Source organism: Phalacrocorax aristotelis, chromosome 3, assembly GCF_949628215.1.
Source record: "Phalacrocorax aristotelis chromosome 3, bGulAri2.1, whole genome shotgun sequence".
Lineage (NCBI taxonomy): Eukaryota > Metazoa > Chordata > Aves > Suliformes > Phalacrocoracidae > Phalacrocorax > Phalacrocorax aristotelis.
Genome location: NC_134278.1, coordinates 14,202,615 through 14,223,980, shown reverse-complemented (window position 1 = coordinate 14,223,980; position 21,366 = coordinate 14,202,615). Strand labels below are relative to the sequence as shown.

Genomic DNA, 21,366 nt, shown 5'->3' with positions numbered 1-21,366 from the left:
GAAATTATTTGATGTACTGTCAACACGGGCATTACTAGTTAAAGTGAAGGTGAAGATCGATGCGAGAACCGCACAGTGACTATGCCACTGGCTACGGGGAAGATAACAGAGAATATTCAGGAAAAGGTACACTGGAGATTATGAGGTTCACAGCACTATTCTGCAAGCTAGTCCTCAACAATGCTCTCAATATTTTCATTAATTTAAAAAGTACAATGTATTACTTTCCTTGTATCATCAATTCAGATACAGAATATCTTGGCAGAAGGAAAACGTGATCTAATAACGGTTTACTTAGTAAATACTAGAACAGCTTCTGAAATCGACTGCTGACTTCTGAAATGAATGACAGAACTACTGGAGAGAGTCCAGAGAAGGGCAACAAAGATCATGAAGGAACTGGAGCATCTTTCCTATGGCAAAAGGCTGAGAGAGCTGGGACTGTTCAGCCTAAAGAGCAGGCGCGGGGGGGGGGGGGGGGGGGGGGGGGGAGGAAGGGAGGGAGGAATCTCATCAATGCACATAAATACCTGAAGGGATGGTGAGAAGAGGACAGAGCCACTCTTTTCAGCGTTGCCCAGTGACTGGCCGTTGCCCAGAGGCAACGGGCACAAACTGAAACACAGGAGGTTCCCTCTGAATATCAGGAAACACCTTGCTACTGTCGGGGTGACTGAGCACTTGCACAAGCTGTCCAGGAGGCTGTGGAGTCTGCATCCTTGGAGGAATTCAAAAGCCATCCAGACACAGTCCTGGACAACTGGCTCTAGGTGGCCCTGCCTGAGCAGAGGGGTTGGACCATATGATCTCCAGAGGTCTCTCCCAACCTAAACCATTCTGTGATTCAGTGAAAAAGGAAGATGATATGAATGCTTTAGTTCCACAATAACTCAGTCAATCATACCAATCAGGAGTGGTTCTTGGAGCTAGTGGGACCCATCACCCCTAGAACTTAATAAACCATACTAAAATCCTGTCTTTCTGTCTTAAGAGTAGCATGCAGTGGCAGCATAATGCAAAGGTCTAAGGAAATGATGTTGTATAAATGAAGAACAGTAACAGGCTATTCATTGTCAAGATAATACTGACAAGACAAGAACAAGTAGTTGTTACACAATGGAAAACTGTAAAAATGGCTATTACCTTGTAAATGACCTTTTAACTTTCTTTTAAACACCCCTTTTCACGCCCAGGCCTAACTGCCTGCCTCTGTGAGCCTGAGGAATGCCAGAGACTGAAGGCCCCGGCGCAGGCAGTTTGGACACCAAACTGTGTCGTTGCACCAACAGTGGTGCAAAAGCAAAGTGAAAAGCAGTTCTCATGGATGGTTCTCAGCCACGCTGCCTATGGGCTAGCAAACATTTCCAAAGTATCACAAAACCATGCCTGTGCAGTAGCGTTCAGCTGGGTTTTTGTTGACTACCTTCAAGCTCACAGAAATAAATGTTCGGCAGTCAGAGCAATTTTTTTTCCTGTATTTTTCTCTAAAACCTCTGCGGTACCATACATGTGCTTGTGTTTGCTCACAATCGCAGTCTTCAACATTTCCTGTTGGCATCAGTTAGCTACAATGCACTAGAAACACCACTGGATTCAATCTTAGTAAAGGGAAATGAGATCCACTTTTCCAGTTGCCCGTACTTAAAAAAATGTTTAAAAAGAAAGATCCACCTTGGAGAAGTGAAATGAAGATTTAAACTGAGAGCCTCTGGCTTTCTCTCATACTATGAGAGAAAATGAGGTGGAAGGCTACGGCTGTTAAGTTCTGCAGCAGCGATGCATCACAGAGAAAAGGCTGTGTCTACACTGGCAACAGAGCAGAGCAGTGTAGCAAAAGCGTACACACTGGTTCAGAAGCTAATGTCACTAACAAGAGCTGAAGTACGTTCAAATGAATTTTATACCCGACCTTCTGTTTAGTCTTCTGGAAAGGGACCTAGCTGCACCAGAATCATTCTGAGAACCCAGTAAGCACATGCTAAGTTGTGAAATTCAGACTGCTTGCTAACTGCACAATTTTTCTAAAATCTAAAATAAGTATTTCAGATCACTGACAAAGAATAAATCGGTATTAAACCATTAATATCAACTTCTGATTTCAACATTTTAAAAGAAGCAGTGACGGGTGAAGACCTCAGAGCAGGTCAACAAAAAAAGTTACCCAAAAGCTGGCCTCAGGTAAAAGAATAATCCAGAAACCTTACACACTGCAGTTGGCCTAAAGCTACACACGGCTTCACCTGATTACTCAAGAATTTTCATTCAGTCTTGCTCTAGTTTCCCTAATTTGTTTCCAGACACATTCTGGCTCTATTTCTGCTTGAGAACGGACCTTGATTAAGCCTGCGAGGCACCCAGATCTTCAAATATTTGATAAAGAATGCTTAATAAGCTCTAACAGTAAGACATCAAATATGGAAGATAAAATTGAAAACTATTTATTTGTTAAGTGGTTTTAGCAAATTGCTCATTTGCTGTTTCGTCCAATAGTACAAAGCTGTTTCATAAATAAGATACAATCTCTTCCAGGTGTTGTTCCGGCAAACAGCACTTCATAAAAGATTAAAAACATGAGCCACTTAATGATAATTCAAAAATAAGAAAAAATATGCTACACAATTATACTGAATTTACACATTGTTTTCATTAGAAAATGCAGATTAAGTGTCAACTGAGAAGATTAAAGAAAGGAAGCTGCAAGCTGAACAAGTAATTAATTGGATCTTTGCAACTAGGTAATATGGAACTACCACACTCATCCACATGCTACGAAGCCTTTTTTTTTACTAACCTTTTCATATTTTGCTTTAATCTCTTACTGTAAGGAACTTTCTCTTCCTATTTACTGTTATTTTTATTAAAGACTGTATCTAAAGGACTCTTAGATGAAAATGTAAGTAAGCGTGCTGCATCCAAAATAAATATTTCTAACAAAAGCATTTTTGTATTGAACTTACTGTGGATAATAATCAAAATGGAACGTTCACCTAGTGACATACTACTGGTACGTGCTCAGTAAACAACCTATACAAAACAGGTAATGCCGATGGAAACATTAAAAGATGCTTACAAGCTATTTCTATGAATGCAGTGCCAAAATCTATGCACGTATAGATCTTACAGATGCAAAGCAGCAGCTGAGTTCATGTTCAAAACCTGAGGTTATACTATTACTCAGCATTTCATATCAGTGTAGTTTTACTAACAAATTTCTAGTGGAATTGTAGCTATGAGTAACTACACAGGTGGAAGACTGTAAACACTTATGCACAGAGTAGTTTAAAATGGGGTGAAAAATTATATTAAAAACTTCTTCTTGCACACACTCTTCCTTTGACAGTCTAGCGACTACTCAACTGTAACTGCCTTCAAAACAGGGTTCAAATATATATTTATTAATTCTCCATGTAGGTAATTTAAGCTGTGAACATGTTAATTAAAGTTTTTTTTAAAACACAAAGACAATACTGTCCTATATCTTTCCTTCTTTTCTATTCTGGATAACTGAAAGGTGAGACAAAAACATTCTAAATATCAGAACATGTGCAGTGAAGGCTTCAGTACCTTCAAACGAATACAGGTGAAAAATATTGTACTATACAGTAGCTTTAATTAAATTATAAAAAATAAAATACAGTTTAACTTTCTTTTATTTCGTTTATTAAAAACTTTAATCCTTGGGCATACTGTAACAGAATTCTAGGGCAGGTTTACAGGAGATGAAAGGAAGAGATCAGACTTCCACCTATGCTCCAATTTAATTCATCGCTGACTAACTTTAATATTAGCAGTTAATAAAAAAAAGTTACAGCTTCCATTAAAAGTTATCAATCCATTTCTTTGATCAACATTTCATTTAAGTGGAGTACTTGAGCAGAAAAGGCTCCAATTGTAGCAGCATTACTGTGTAAATATATAAAGCAATTGGTAACTTAGCCCTTCTAAAGGTCAGCACTACTTTCAATTTACATTCCTGATTTAAAGCTTAAAGTAATTCCTTTTTAAAATAAAGAAAAACATAACAGACATTACTTACTCTGCCAATCCCAGTATTGTTTCTCTCTTGTACTGCCCATCAGCTGTAAACCTCTGCACATCCACTCCTTTGCCAAGTCCTTGCAGAACCTGAGCTTGAGTGAAATCCAGTAGTCGTTCATTATAGTAACGCAGCTGATTTATCAAAGTGGCAATTTCTTCAGGCCAGTCTGTACAGTCATACTGAGTAACATGCTTTGTGACCATCTGAATCACCTCTTTTGGATCAGCCTGTGAAAATAATTGAAAACAAACTAAAGAAAAACACTGCAAATATCTCTGAAAAATTTACCATTTTTGTAATTGATCCCTGTCTTCAGAACTGGAATATTTTTTCCATTTTTTAGAAATTTTAAGTACCACAGAATACCAAATTTTCTGTAAGGGCTATTCGCTACGACCTTAAAATTTGTCCTTTTGGAAAGCTTTAGACTATTCCATAAGCTACAAAAATTAACACAAACTTACCTAATCAAATTAATACTAACAAGTACTTCACTATGAATTAATTTATTTGTCTTTAAACCCTTCACTTTTAATTAATGTCAATCTAGGCAAGTGATTGAGGAGAGATTTGTTAAGTTCTCTTTCACTGAAGTGTTTACCAATTACAAACACTACAAATAAGTTTACTCTGAAACAGAGACTCTATCCCAAAAATAAGAACAGAAGCAATATTGCAAACACTTACGCAAATGGCTTTTTTTGTTACTGAATTTCTGCTACACTTGTTATATAATAGTTATATAATCTAATGGCTATAAAAGGAATAGCTTAGCATTTTAAGTGTCGAGCACTGATACTTTCAAAGAACGAGAAGTGTCGCAGGATCTGCAAGTTACACACAAGGCAATGGCTACACTCTGAAACCTTCCAATAATTAAATACCGACCATCCATGGATTAGGACAACCTTTGTGTTCAAAATACCTTCATCACAAATAAAACTTACTTTTCTGCTTTAGAAATTATGCATCTAGTACATATTTAATCAACCACTAACTTCTGTAGTCAAAAACCCACATAGCAAAGCAACAATTTAAAACATGAAACAAATACAGTCTGTGCATTTGAAATGAAAAAGGAACACACACGTGTACTATAGCAAGTTCCCAATTATCTCAAAATCCAGACAGTGGCTATGTCTAGGCACCTCCACTTGAACACAGCTCTGTGCAATATGTCATCAATCAGCACATTCACTACCTCTTCCATGAAAAAACAGCAGCACAATGCACACAAGGAATCACCATGACTTCTGTGTAGTATGCACTGAGGGAGAAGTGCCACCAAAAGAGCCACCAAAAAGTACCTGGAGATGCCAACTGTCATTGAAATATTGTCTAAATTAAACAGTTTATTTAACTGCTGTGATCTCAAGAATGTTGAGTGTACTGGACAAATATACTTTGTTTTTATTACAGAATGATTCTCCTAAATTAGAAGGTAAACTTATAAACATTACCTAGAGTGCACAGCAGGGTAAGCCACAAACCACATATTTGAACCTTGAGACATGCTTGAACTTTTCTATGACTTGCTGGTCATTCTAAATTGGGGGTTTTTTTTACTTTTCAAGTCTTAGCTGATAGGCTGCTCACCAAGTCATATTAAATGCTACAGGGCATGCTTTTTCCTTTCCACATGATAGTTTTCTGAAGCGCTCTAAACATTGCAAACACATTGAATTTATAAACACCATCAGTAGTTCTTTCAAGTTGCTTAGGAGATCAGTTACAGAATAATAAAACCTCAGAAAAGAGATAGGCAAGCAGAGCAGTGCCTCTACAATACAATTATATCAGCTGGAAACCAATCTACTGCTTATTATGTATCCTGGTATCTCATTTTAGGTGATATGCTACAGTGTGAGCATGGAGGCAGGGAAAGTCAGGGCAAGATGAGGAAACGTGTTTAACATAATTGACTAAATCCTCTGTACAGTCCGCTGAGAAAGGCAGGCCCCTTTTGAAAACCTATGAGGGCAAATTGGCTCTCTTCTGCTAGGTTTCCCCTCTCTCCATTAAGAAGAGTAGAATCCAGTGTCAGTGCTCTTCTTCCAGTGCACAGCCCACCAGATCGTTCATAAAGTACACAAAGACAATCTTGGAAGAGTTTTCAAACAAATACACCAGAACTCTTCCTTGAGAAATGGCTTCTGAAGATTAAAAGATAGCATTTTGAGTAAGTTTTCTTAGCACATAATTTTTCACCTTGAGGCAGAACTAAACTTGAGTATTTACAATAACTTACAATTTACAATAATACTACTTACTAAGACAGGTATATTAAAACCCTTCTATTTTTGGCCCACCCTTGCCTTCAATACACTGGCTAACCACTGTCTTTAAGTGTGAAATTCCTTTAAAAAAAAAACATTAAAGCCTGTGACTTTACTTCCAAGCATAACATTCGGACCAAGCTGTCACCCTCTTCAATGACATCTATCACTAGCACCAAGCTTTATTCCTTGTTTGTTACATTTCCCTAAGAAAGTCCATGTGCAATCTTCCATGCTGCCTGTTCATGCTTCAAAAGGAACATCTTAAGTCTATCTAATCAGCCTAATCATTTTCCAGCTAATACTTTGGCCTAATAATAATACCTACAAAAATGTGGAAAGTCTGCAGTTCTGCTAGGACTGCTCTCTATCAAATTGGTCAGTACTGTTTCACTGTTTTTCTTATCTGAACCACTTCTATTTCTTGTTTCAATTCCAGGTTGTAATAAAAATAAAATAAAAAAACTTGGATTAGGGACCACTGTGTGATACAGTACTACCACAACAAATGATAATGCTGACGAACAGTTACAAGGAGGGAAAGAGGAAGTGGAAGATAAGCTGATCTACATGTTGTTTAAAAGATCAGTATGATCCTTGGAGGTACATATGGGGAATGAGAAACCAAAAAAAATTTGCAAAGTCCCACAGCCAGCTTCATGCAAGAGCCTGTACTGATATCTGATGTGATTTCTAGGTTTTTTTTTTAATCTATGAAAACAACCAGGTCTTTCCCAAGTCACTGGAAAATTCATTTACTGGAAACACACAGTTTCCCTTCTTTCAGATTTGTTGACCTTTTATAGATTTAAAATGTTTTCTTAAATAACAATGTTGTTTGCACAGTATTTATTAGGCATTCAACACAAGCTCAATGAGAAAATATAATGACCTAAACTGTTTGGTATCAAGCTGCGTAGAACTTGTATTTCATAATTTTAAGTATTAATTCTTTCACATCTTTACATTTTCAAAAAGACATCTTTTTTAAAAAGACAAGCACAAATATTTCTACATCCATCAGACATCTAGTTCAATTAGACATGATGCTTGGTCTAACGAACACTAATATGGAAAGATCATTACAGTTTTATTGCCAGTATTCAAAAAAGTCTTAGCAGTTTTTACTTGAAAAGACCATAATAACTAGCTAGTAATAGTAGCTGCCATAAAAGAAACTGGCAAAATCGGTAAAGGCTGACACTTACTGCAGCATTCACTGGGTTTATAAATTCTTTGATTTTCTTAAAACTGTAACAAGCACTTTAAAAAAAAAAATCACTGCAGCAATTTGTGTAAATGCAAATGAAGTTTGACAGGTAAGACAGATAAGTCATATTCAACTTGTTCTCTTTATAAAGTTATCTGTCAAAAAAACAAACAAACCAACCCCAAACCTCTGTAACTTATCTCTCTCAGCTTTCAGAATCTTTCAGAAACTCAGAAATTGTGCCTAGGTGTCCCACTCCCCGCTTTGTCAGGTATACCTCCTCCAGTACTTCAACACAGATGTTTGAACAACACAGCTTCCCCTCCCTGATCATTCAAGGAAGGGTATTTTACATACAAACACAGCAGCAAACATTGGGTAAGCTTGCAGAGAAGCCACAAGACAAGAGCTGACCCAAATGTATTACACCCTTAACTCATAAGCCTCCCTAGCATTGCCAAGATAAATCCCTCGTGAACTACCCACCAATGCATTTCACTGATCTATTGGACTAGCACTATGTTTTATGCCCTAACAGTGTTGGCAACAGTGAAACGATCTGGTATACACTTTGTGTGGGAATTGAGGGTGGGGAGGGAAACAGCACCCATCACTTTGGCATAATGCTAATTTAATTTCATGCTCTTAGATGTGATTTACTCAGCACAGATCAGGACAAGTTACTGTCAATATTGCACCACCAGCTGTTACCAGTAAGCCTCAGCTGGGGATCAGGGTCCACCTGAGTAGACGTTTTAAAGCAGTATTTCTCTCTGACCATCGTCTGGGTGTTGAACCTGTGAAGCCCTTCAGAATCTGTATGTCACTGTGATATTATGAAAGCAACACTGTTTTTAAAAAGAGATGAGGTTTTGATTTTGGAATTGCTCCATCTTGGCACCTAAAACAATTTTCCTTTTTTATTTTCCCCCTGGCAAACTGCTATTTCTTTTTGCTTTCAAATCTCTTTAAAAATACTTAACTCAGCCATACAGAGTCACATGAGTCAATTTTTCTCCTGCTCCTCTCCTGCTCAGTAAGTGGCAACAATTTTACAGTTTTCGTAAGAGATAAATACTAAAAAGCTGTAATGTAAACATGTCACTGAGATAACATTAGATCATTGTAAGGCTATTTAGGTTGTTTACTTATTTTAAGAACAAGAATATTTCAAAATATTCTAAACAGGAATATTACTCTTTTCATTTTGTTCATAATGTAAATGATCTTCAGACTGTAAAACAGAAATGATGAGGAACACTGATGAGAAAAGCTGCACAGATCATCAAGGCTACTCTGCTCATAATCACCCCGAATACACAACTGATGTTGTGGACCTTTCCGGAGTAAAGTTGCAAAATATTTCCATCGCCTTTTGAATTGTAATCCTTTGGTCAAAAGCTGCAACTGCAGTGAGTTACAGGAATCCAAATGGGATGGCTAGAGGACACGTCAGTTGCACCCAGATCCTCGTAACACCAGATTTGTTCTAAACCATTTTAAGTGATCCTAAGAAAGGTATTATGCTACAGAGGAAGACACATACACAAAGCAAAACCCTAAAGGTTAGCAAAATTAGGAGATGAGAGCACATGAGCAAAGCTAGAGTGTTGTACTTTAGCCCCAGTCAGCGACCAAGCTCACTCCCCCCTGGTGGGACGGGGGGAGAATCGGAAGAGTAAAAGTGAGGAAACTCCTGGGTTGAGAGAAAGACAGTTTAATAGGTAAAGCAAAATCCATGCACACAAGCAAAGCAAAACAAGGAATTCATTCACTGCTTTCCATGGGCAGGCAGGGGTTCAGCCATCCCCAGGGAAGCAGGGCTCCATCACAGGTAACAGTTACTTGGGAAAACGAATGCCATCACTCCAAACATCACCCCCTTCCTCCTTCTTCCCCAGCTTTATATACTGAGCATGACGTCATACGGTGTGGGACATCCCGTTGTTCAGTTGGGGTCAGCTGTCCTGGCTGTGCCCCCTCCCAGCTCCTTGTGCACCCAGCAGAGCGCGGGGAGCTGAAAGAATCCTTGGCCAGTGTAAGGGCTACTTAGCAACAACTAAAACATCTCCACATTATCACCACTGTTTCCAGCACAAATCCAAAACACAGCCCCATACCAGCTACTGCGAAGAAATTTAACTCTATCCCAGCTGAAACCAGGACACAGAGACACCAGGGAGCAGGGTGTAAAATTCCTGCTGCAGAGACAGCTGCACTTTGATCACTATCCTGTCTCTGGTTGTTGCCCATCTCCAGGGCTTCTAAGGAAAGCAAACTACAGCTCTGGAAAGCTCTTACATTTCAAGGAGAAGAGAAGAGCTCTCCCTAACCCTTGCAGCAACTGCCACAATCCCTCTAGCAAGAGATTCAATATGCTATAAATTTGATGGAAGGGGAGATGAGAAAAAAGAATGAAGAGAAGCACATATAGGCTACACTTCTCATGTACTGAAGCAGGAAAAAAGATTTACAGGAAAGAAATACTTCACTCAAGAAGTAAAATCCTGATTGTGCCTGTTAACTCAAGTAGTCAAATCCATCCCCTCCACAGGACAGCTTTTCATTAATTAAATCAATGATACTTGTCCTCAGCGGAATCTGTCATCATGCTGTGAGTCAACAGTACGTTACCTTAGACAGAGCACTGTATGAATTTGGGGTGGCCTACCTCTCAGCTCACAGCTGTCTCACGTCTGATCCGCTCAAAGCAAAAGATGAAGTGTGTGGCTGAGATGGAAGACCAGAACATCTCAGAAATAAAACCTGTACTGCCACATCACTCAAGGACAAGGATACATCAGCTTTGTCCTCCCACTGCTGCAGCTACACATATTGTTGGGTGATAATGCTGATTTGTTCAGGATCAGCTTTCACAATCATTTTTTAAACAGATACAGGAAGCAGCAAATCCCATCACCCACCAGTGAAACCACTCTAAGTCAACATGTAGGGATACCTACTAGAATACCTTTTATAAGCTACAAGATGTGTCAGAAGAGTTGTGCAAACTAACAAAAAAAATGAAGTAGAGATGAGCTGAGCAATGAATCTTCAGTTATCAAACCTATAAGTAGGTCTTATACATTTAGACAATATTAAAACAATTTTCTATTTCAGATTTATTAACTCAAATGATCCATCAGAAGTTTTTGCAACATATTCTAATGTCTCAGGTATATTTAAGTATAATGATTTTAAGGCCTGTTCATACCCTTAGAAAATGTATGTCACCACAATACTGTATGTGGTTAATGCAAACAAGCAATTTCATACTCTCACTTGAAGTGGCCAAGTTTAAAACGCTCCCAAACTTATGTTATACAGAGGCAACTTATAACATGTTACACAAAATGCAGATTACACAGGTGACTGAAGGCTTCACAGTCCTAGTCTGCTTAGGGGTTTAAGGGTACTACCAACTTAAAAGCATTATTTGAATTTCCAGGGAAATTACTGAAAATATATACGTTTGCAGTGAAATTAGAATAAACTAATTCATGACAAAAAAAAAACCAGCCAAAAATAAGAGTTGGTGAATTATGAAAGGAACTGTCATGGTTCAGCCCCAGTCAGCAATTAAACACCACACAGCCACTCACTCACTCCCCCCACCCCTGTGGGAAGCGGGAGAGGATCGGAAGATCAAAAGGAAAAAAAAAAACCTGTGGGTTGCGATAAGAACAGTTTAATAATCAGAATAAGATAATAATGATAATAATGATTATGCTAATAACAACAATAATGATAATATAATAAAAAGGAAAAAACCAAAACCATGAACAATACAACCGCTCACCACCCACCGACCAACGTTGCCAGCCCCCGAGCCGTGATTGCTGCCTCCCTCCCCCGGCCAGCCCCTCCCAGGTAACATACTGGGCATGACGTTACATGATATGGAATATGCCTTTGGCCAGTTTGAACCCTCTCTCTTAGCTGTGCCCCCTCCCCTCCTGGCTTCTTGTGCACCCAGCAGAGCATGGGAAGCTGGAAAAGTCCTTCGCTAGTACAAGCACTGCCCAGCAACAGCCAAAACATCGGTGTGTTATCAACATTACTTTCATACTACGTCCAAAGCACAGCACTGTGCCAGCTGCAGTGAAGAAAATTAAGTTTATCCCAGCTAAAACCATGACAGGAACACAAAAACACAGGTACATAGTTTTTAAATAAGCAACTACAATTGCAATGAAATGAACAAATTAATTTTATTTCTGAAGTCCTGCTTTCTTCCACTATCAGGCAATAAGGATCTAAGATAACAAATCAAACTGCAAACATATGATCATAGATGACATTTCATGCAAACGTGCTTTGTTGTTTTATGAACAGAAACACACTGGGAATACAAAAATCTATAGAAGGCTGGAAAATTATAATATTTCAAAACTGGAGTCTAACAAGAACAAAAGAGCAAACCATCTCTCTGTGTTGGGGTTGGTTTGGTTTGGTTTGGGTTTTTTTTTTTAATAGAAGGAATGTTATATGCTTTGAATAAGCAATGCTGAAATGGTTGAAAACTGGAACTCTTGGATAGGAAGGTAGCGTACATGCTGCTGCTTCACAATTATTATGTTGGGAAACTAACTGGATCTTATAAGGACAAAAGGTTGCCCAAGATGCCAGTAAGATTAAAGATGTGACATAAGCGGAATCCCAGGAATATTTTCTGCCAGCAAAGCCCCCAAAACAGACTGAGAGTTAAGCTGTTGGTTTTGAATTATGAATCAGATGTTGCTGGCGCACAACCTTAAAAGAATATTACCTTTTGTTTTTATTTCTGCTTCAGAGCTTACATTAAAGGAAGTATTAGAATTGTGCTATACAGTATACAGAACCTATTATACAAAACCATGCTCTGTAGGGTTTTTTAACTCTATCTGCAGAGGTACCACAAACACTGGCTAGAATTATCAGAATACTCCAAACTGGGAAGAAAACACAGTTAAAAAATTTTATTTCATCCATACATTATATTTTAATGTCAAACAGCCATCTATCACGAAAGTAAATCATATAGTTAACCAGGATATCTTTGGTATTTGTAGACTACTGGATGTACCTGTATATTCTAGAAATTGCCTTGAATTTGCACTGAAGATACTTTAAAGTAAATTCCTAGCAGATGAAACTTGGTTACAAAAGTACTACGTGACCTTTTAATAGCGAGCAGCAGAAGAAACAATGACAAAGTGATTTTAAGCCCAAACAAAACCACTAGGTGGAAGTTAAATCAACATAGTTTCCAGTACAAAAGCCAGAACTGCTACAGAAAAAAAAAAAAAAAGGCAAGAGGCTGCTGTAAAGTAATAAAACACAAAAATAATTTCAAAAGTTGTCCCGGAAGTTGTTTCCACAGTTATGTTAAATGACTTGTGTCTGAAGAGTTGAACAAATTGCTCTAGTGCTTTGTTTTAAATGCTTTTTTGCTTTGTTTTTAATCAGCTCTTCCAGCAAGAGTGCTGAATAATTTGTCCCAAGAGAAAATGTTTTGATAGTTCTTTTTCTACCTTATGTTCTCTTACAGACTTTCTCTTACTGGGGAAGATATTGAAAAGTCAGATTCAGATAGAAAAAAAATCTCCTCATTTCACCTGAAAGCTGTTTTAGCAGAACAAACACATGATTTATAAAAGGTTAAATGTGAACTGAAAGAACACCTCTGAAAATAGAAAATTACTACATAATTTTGAGTTTAGTGCCTACTAAATTCATAGTACAGAATTAATTTTCCATTTGCAGTCAGCATTACTCTCAGTAAATAATGTCACAGTTTGTAATTATCCTGACCTGTCCATCTCCCTTTTCCTTAAAAAAAAAAAACATGTTTTGTTTTTGAAAAATTATGGTATTGTTTATTCTTTTAGAATGTATCTTTAATTTTTTATCTATATGGCAGCAGCTGTAGTCATATACAGACTCTGGGACAAGCATACTTTCCTACTGTAAAACTTCAGTAAAATATGTTTTAGTTTCCTAAGTAAAATACGGTATCCTTTTAATTTGTACAGTTACTTGACTGGATACAAGTATTTCCATACCTTATTAATTTAAAGCCTGAAAGCCAAATATGCTGTGAGCTACACAACAAAATGAAACACCTAATTTCCTCTTCCGTGACAGTTAAAATGTCAGAAGTCAAATACTTCTTCATCCTAATCCAGGCACTGCCAGCACTTCAGAGTAGAAACAGGAGTTTCTCAGCATGACCACCTCCTCTTACTGTGATACAGATTTTCATGAATAGCATCTTAGGCTAAATTCATTCAGGCCAATATAGCACTTGTCCTCAACTCTTCAACTTGGGAAGAATTTAAAAAAAAAAAAAAAAAAAAAGGAAAGGGAAAAAACCAACACTTAAAAACCCCACCAAAACCCAAAAAGATGGAGGAGCCAGCCCTCTCACTCAATGGGAATTCAGCATTGTCTGAAAAGTTACCTATACTGATTAAAATTTTTCTAAAATATTTTGTGTTCTAAGATGAAGTATGTTAGAGAAAATTTCAAATCAGGCTGCTTGCAAAATTAATGCTTCTCACTGACTGGAGAAAATAGTTACAGGAGCACAGAAAAGGAAAACAAAAGAAAGATAAAGCAAATTGACTAGGGAAAGACTGCTTCAAAAAGCTGTCAGTCACCTTTATACCATTTCCCAGAGAGGAACAAAACCCTTTGCAAGTTGGAAAGCATTAGTACTTATCCCAACTACCTCCCTTGCATGAAAAGCCACAAATATGTCTCCAGAGGAACACAGGCAAGCTAGACCTCAGACCTCTCCTGAAATGAAAGGCTGGTTTGAAGATCCTCCTTTCTAAAAGAGTATTTCTGAACAGCTGGCTCAAGAACAACACTTGCTCTGCTTTCAAAAGTAGGATTTAACAGAATAGCTTGTATAACCCTTGAGAAATAAAAGTAAGCTACACTGTAACTATCTGTTTTCCTTAAACACAATTTATCTTGAAGCAATAAAACCAGAAGAGGGGAAAGAAAACCAAACAACTACTTAATAGGGCTTTTCTGTGTCACCTGAATATTATTTGGTCCCAATTAAGAATGATGATGCTTTGTAGTGTTGTGAGCTGAAGAAATATGAGGATATGTGAAACACTGTCTTATCTACAAACACACCTCAACAAAAGGAACGTAGCTGCCACAATCTGATTGCAGTGTTGCTAATTGCTGGATTACTAATTCAGGGGTCATAATGGAAGATGTTCAAAAACATCCACAATGACTGCTAGTTCATGAGAGCTTACATGAGTTTTAAGCCTACGAACATAGTAGCATTTGGTGATCTCTTTATTTTTGTTAGCTTAGATATTAATTCATTTTTTGAAAAGGGGAGTTTATTTGTTGAGATATCACCAAGGAATAAGCAAATCAATGAGGAAAACCCACAAAATGTGATAGGCCAAAGAGGAAACTAAAAGGGTTAAAAAAGTACCTGGAAAGTGTCTTAGAAAAAATGGTAAAGCTGATAGCAAAAAGTTCTGAGAAGTCATTCAAAAACAGGAAGCCATCTAGAGAAGTGGTAGGATTACTTGGTGACAAGGTGTGAAGGGACAGCCATCGGTAAGACCATAGCAGAGGAAATCAATAAGATCTTCTTGCCAGCCCTTGCTGCTGAAGATGTGGGGGAGAGAGCTCAGAAGAGCTAGGTATTTTAGAAGCAAACACCCAGGAAGTCTCAGGCCAGTTAGGTAAGTTATGTGCTTACACACCACCATGACCAGATGGCTTTCACCCTTCAGTTCTCAAGGAACACAAACGTGACATTATGTTACATGGCAGACTAAGGTGCACCAACAAACGAATACAAAAACCAAACTAATAAAAACCAGCTGTGCCAGAGTGCAAGTCCCATCTAACAAATGGATCTCAAGGGGATCATCGCAGGAACCACAGACCAGCAAATCTGATTTCCACCCCTGGTAAGATGGCAGACTCTGTAACAAAGAATAAGACCACTGAGCACGCGCATTAACAGAGCCTGGCGGGAAAGAGTTAGCATGGCCTCTGCAAAGGGAAATCCACTTAGTTAGCTTGCTGGAGGGCTGAGGGTGTCGATGAGCACACAGACAAAGTGAAACCTGTGGCAAAATACATACAGATCTTCCAAAATTCTTTGACAAGTTTCCCCACCAAAGTCCAGTCAGGAAACTTAACTCGCCAAGTGTTTGGAAGAAAGGTCTTTTTATGAACTGAAACCTAGTGAAAGGAGAAGTGAGAGCTCCATGATCACTTCTCAGATAGGGGAGAGCCAGCAGCAAGTCCTCTAGAGGCAGGTTTTAAGACCACTTTTATTCAGAATCTCTTATCAGTGACCTGGAGAAGGGATGAGCAATGAATTATTTAAGTTTTCTGATGATACTGAGCTCTCTGAATTATTCAAATGTCATGCTACTTACCAAGACTAGAGTGTCTGGCCTACTTTAGTATTTAAAAAAAAGAATAGAAAAACACTCCAAAGAAAACTTCTCCCAAGATCAGTTCTTAGTCCAGCAGTCAATGTCTCATTCATGGTGCCTTCCCCCACTGTCCTCCCTCTCCCTTGTTCTGCTCTCAGTCGCAGACTCCTCACACATGCAGAAAGATAAAAGGAAGAGAGAATAGCAGAGCCTAGATTCAAGGAGTTATACTCTCATCTCTCCCAATTTTCCTTCTGGAATCATCAGATACACACTGAACTTAGAAATAGAAGGATATACCAAATGAGATAGACTTCCCTCTTCTCTTCCCCCAAGTATTAATGAGTAATAGTATCTGAACATGTACAAGCAAACAGCCTGGTATGAAAAAAAATAAGAAGTTCTAGGCATATAAAGCAGCATGAAAAGCAAGTGGAGCAACCTAAAGACCAGCAAAGAAACTTGAACTTGGCACAGAACACAAAACAGAAAATACAAACAGTGAAGCAAGGGAGAGAAATTACACTGTCAAAGGCAATTTGCTAGTTTTCAGCATCACTAACCAAACAAAAAAAGGGCCAAAGAGCAGCCAATAGCCTGAATCAGGACTAAAAATAATAATGAAAGTAAGGAAGGTCACGTTTAAGTCCATCATAAGCCAACAATAAGCGTACTACCATTTTACCATCTACAACAGACTTAGGGCTGGATATGGATAAAAAGTTGAATGTTGAGATAGCAGGAACCAAGACTGACACAGTTTGTCAGTATTGCAGTCAATGTTAATAGACTCCAGTAAAACTTCACATACGCAAATCCAATCTGAGATTAAAAATTTATATATCTAAATTATATATCTAGTGAGTTACCTTCATAATCTAGGAATGTGACAGGATATTATCAAACACAAACCAACATGCAACCATTTTATGATCATCATTTGATTTCCAATGAGAGATTACCTCGTGCATAGACTTAACTTCTAGCACTACAGTGTCATGTAATAAGGTTAAAACCCTTAGACCTCATACAACATGGGTAATACATCTGGTAGCCTCTCAGATCTGCCTCTCTCCTCCCTCCTGTATAGCCTTCTTATACAGACTTTCTTTCCAGTTCAAATGAAGTCTTTATTTTCAACATCCTACATTCAGAATATTACCTAAAGCTGTAGCATAAGGACCATGGCTGAGAGTTTTACTTCTCTGGGTTAATATAACTGTATTTATAATTACTGTCAGCCTTACACAAATAAGCAAGAGAACTGCCTTGGAAGCCAGGTCAAGTCTGCTGAATGAACTCCCATAAGATCAACAGAGACTTCTACATATTCAGTCCCAAGTTCAAAGCATTATTCTTTTGACCTTGCTCTCATTAATGCAAATGAAGATAAACACGTATCAGTGTGTGACAATTTAAAAACTGTTCCGCATGGGTTTTTTCCCTCCCTACGGGAAAGGGGATGAGAAAGAATAAGGCACACATGACACATTTGTCACAGTCACTTCATGCACATAAAGCCTACAGATACCATTGTGATGAGGGCAGTATGGAGTAACTAAATACGGTCTGTGAAGGAAGATGTGAATAGGCAGAAACAATGGTCTAGCAATGACAGGAATAAAGAGAAACAGCACAGGAACTAAAATATACAGCGGTTGTGATACAGAGAAAACAAAAAGAAACCGGAAAAAGAACCCTACCTTGTAGACAGTGAATTTATGTGAGGTGAAAGCAGACCTAATTCTGCTTCTTACAGAGAGATTGATAGAGGCTTCCTTAAGCAGCAAGCAACAGAAAAGGGAGGCAGGTTAATTGCACAGAGCACAAGTTCACTGTACAAACGCACCCTTTCACATAGTGACTCAAAAGCCAGTTATATCAGGCTACTTAACTCTGTGGAACTGAACTCCCAGCTTCTTCACCAAGTCTAGACTGCCTCAAAAGCATCACTAAGAAGAATATCTGAGGTTACCATTTCAACATATTTCCAGTTACAGTGCACAAAAGGACAGAAATCGAGTTCTTTTTCCCGAATGAAAGTAACAGGTAAGAAATAAAAACTTAAGAATTTTCTGCTAACAGCAACTTTCCTCGTCTGCTATTAATTGCAAAATTCCCACTCCCTTCTTCAACTCAGTAGTATTTGTTAGAACTGTTGCTTGATACTCCAAGGAAAAGCTTGCCCCCGAGCAAGTAAAATACTCCTCTCCCAAACCACAGAAACACCTCAGCATTAGATAATCATCATGAGGACAAGAACATAACATATTAATTAACCTTAGGGTAATTAAACTTTTTTACTCCCTTCTAGAGTAAACAATCTCCCAGATACATTTATTCTGGTCTCTTATCAGATCACCAGGATAGGATAAATAAGGAGATAATTTTTGCTGTTAACAGTTTATCCAGCAAATTTCTTGTTCAGCTGTACGGCTTTTCTTCTCATTCAGCAAGGCGGGGAAGTAGTGAGCAGTGACTCGAAGCGGCAGTGGGGACACAGCCTTGATGCTGCGCAAGCAGGGTTCAGCAACAGCCAAAACACTGGTGTGTTAGCAACACTTCTAGACACAAATGCAAAGCACAAAACCATAGGGGCTGCTATGAAGAAAGGTAGCCTCATCCCTGACAGGCCCAGTACAGACTTAAACCGAAAATAAAAATAGCTTCTCCAAGGGTAATGAAGTCTCTTCACACCAATCCATTCCACAGCTAGGCCATTTCTAGAACTCTTTTTCCCTTCTGTCTGGCATTATTCTTACAGACCTTTACCTGTGGTTTTATCTGGTTGAAGAGCTCCTTTTACATCTTCCTCAAGGTAAGAAACTAATATTGCTCAGATGCCCTAAACTATAACTATTATTTTTACATCATTAAAATAACAGGAAAATTCAAGATTGTCTTGGGTATAAAACTAAAGCAATACTTTACACCCCAATCCCTTTGTTTCTCCTTAAAGCAAAGTAGTAACTTCATCAGAAATTGAAATTATCAAGCTGATTTCCTTCTGGACACCAACAGTATAAGAAGTTAATGAGAATTTCTGGCAATTTATGATTCTCTTTTGATGCACAGATATTAGCTGTCAGTATTTCATGTCACAGTAAAAAAAAAAATCCAGCCTTCATCAAATACACCAAATCATTCCTTCAAAATCTCTTTCTTTACTAACTAGTAAGTCCTAGAAGTCTGTGTTAGCCAGTGGAAGAGAAACTCTCCCCCATATTCTACATTATCCTTATAATTGTAATTTTCATTCTGAGAACATTTCTCCCATTATGCCAGAGGTACTCATGCACAGTTTTGAAAAATTTATACAATGTTATTTTAAAGTAGACATAGGAAGTCTAGACTTCTCCATGCTTCTATACAGCTGCCTATAAACTCAGCTTGAGTTTTCAGACAGGATACTTAATTCAATGGACAAGAGAAAAATCACACTTACTGTGACTAAGATGCACGTTAAACAGAAATATATGTTCTATGATCTTGAGGGTCACCTCCTAAGCATGTGGCTGATTTAGATCTTTACTGAATATGTAAAAGTTTAGAACGGGGGTGGAGGGTGGGGGGTCGGAAAAGGATTAGTTATACATGTTCATCCACAAAAAATGCACTCAGTTATCTTCTAAGAATAGTGCATAGCTTTGAATTATACAGTTAAAGGACGTAAGGACACATTTCTGTTTTGAGAAACAGTCAGAAGGAGAAAAGAACAGGTGATGCCAGACACCAGAGCTGGAAGACAATCTACTATGGAATGACATCTAACAGCTGAGTTTATCATTTTCACAAAAGTTTGCACCACAAAAGTTTAAGTTCAATTCCACCCGCACCACCACCACCACCCCCCCCGAGTTCTTAGGAAACACAAAAATAAAAACCGTGGCTATATCTATTCCTATGGATAGCAACTGGTATGGCATTAAGGAAAGCAGCTTGGACGCAGAGCCATTCTTTATTAACAGCATCTAAGATGTACATTTAAACAAATGGCTGTTTTGCAGTGGAAACTGAGCATTTAAGTCTGGGGATTTTTTGTGGAGAAAAAAAAAACAACAAACACACACACAAAAAAAAAAAACACCAAAACAACCAACCAATCAAAAAGAAAACCACAACCAAAAAAGCCTAACACTTATTTTGCTCAAAAGGATGTTTCTATTTCTTCTTTTTTACTTCAGTGATGCTCCCTCACTGGATCACTCCTTGGAATTAGTAACAGTTAACATATTCTCCTGTGTTGTTCCCCCCGCTTCTTGGCATGCTGTTCACTCAGATTCTTCTCATACAGCTGTTTTCAAAAGCTACTGTTTAAGAGTAGTACTTAAACATAGTACATATTCTTTTTAACAACTTAGAATCCACTACTTATGAGTCACATACAGTATTTTACCAAGATGGAACAAAAAATTTAGCCAAAGATCTGATCAGTAAGAGATAAAACTACATGGCACTATTGATAAGACTTTGCTTATTAAATGGCAACTGGTGTAGAAATAGTTGAATCTAACACCTGTCCTCATTCTTATGACTTACCCTTTCAAAAGGCTTAATAGCTCTTTCTAGAAAATAAGATAGTCTAAAAAAGCTAAACTAAAAAAAAAAATCTCTTTTTTTCAGCAAAGGTGTCTTGCAGTTGGCGGACCTAGGCTCAAAGAAAGCTATTTAACAAATATGAATGCATTCCTTAAACCAGCATATTTTGCAAGCCCCACAAATTTCAGTTGTGGGCCAAGTCTTCCTTTAGCTTCTAAACAGAAGATGGCTGAATGCAAATCCCAGCAGGAACATGAAAGGCTGCCTAAATGCAGAACTGGGCGAACACCAAAACAGGCTTTCCTCTATAAATCGGGAGTCATTCTGAACATGGGAAAAAATCTCCTCTCAAGCCACAGCGGTGATCAGCAGTCTTTCTTTTCAAAGAACTTGTGACCGGAAGTGTTCTTTTAGCTGTAATGCAGAGCTAGGTTGAAAACCAAACAGTCTAGAGAGCTTCTGTACAGGAGGAAAAGAACTGGTGTAAATTCAGAAAGGCTCTCTTGGAGTGGTAAAGCAGAGCTTTTCCTCAGGTACCTTAGCAGGAATGGCAATTGGTGCCTTACTAAACTTTGGTATGTCACCTCCTCAATTTACTTCGGCGTGTACCATGTAACTAGTTTAATCACAGGCGATGAATAAGAAGGAAAGCTGTACCATTTCAAAAACAGACACTTGGCAAAGGAAATAAAAAAACCTCACCAATGAATGAGAATTAACTTTCAAAACACCATATGTAAACTAAAATACAAAACAACATACCTCAGTGAAGTCTATGGAAAATGCTTTGTATTGCACCCTTATTTAAATGGACACTTGACTCTTCCTAGGAAGTACTACATTGTATCAGCATTGCAAGATGATGGCATAGGCTATGCTAATTACTGCTCA

At 38.1% G+C, this 21,366-nt stretch overlaps 1 protein-coding gene across 1 annotated transcript in view; it reads right to left on the bottom strand.

Annotated features, from left to right (window-relative positions):
* The window catches only part of NBAS (NBAS subunit of NRZ tethering complex), a 188,265-nt gene that overhangs the window by 72,483 nt on the left and 94,416 nt on the right, over positions 1 to 21,366 (bottom strand). The window contains exon 41 of the mRNA XM_075086782.1: positions 4,037 to 4,266. Within this exon, the coding sequence (XP_074942883.1) occupies positions 4,037 to 4,266 (230 nt within the window). The remainder of the gene's footprint in view (positions 1 to 4,036; positions 4,267 to 21,366) is intronic.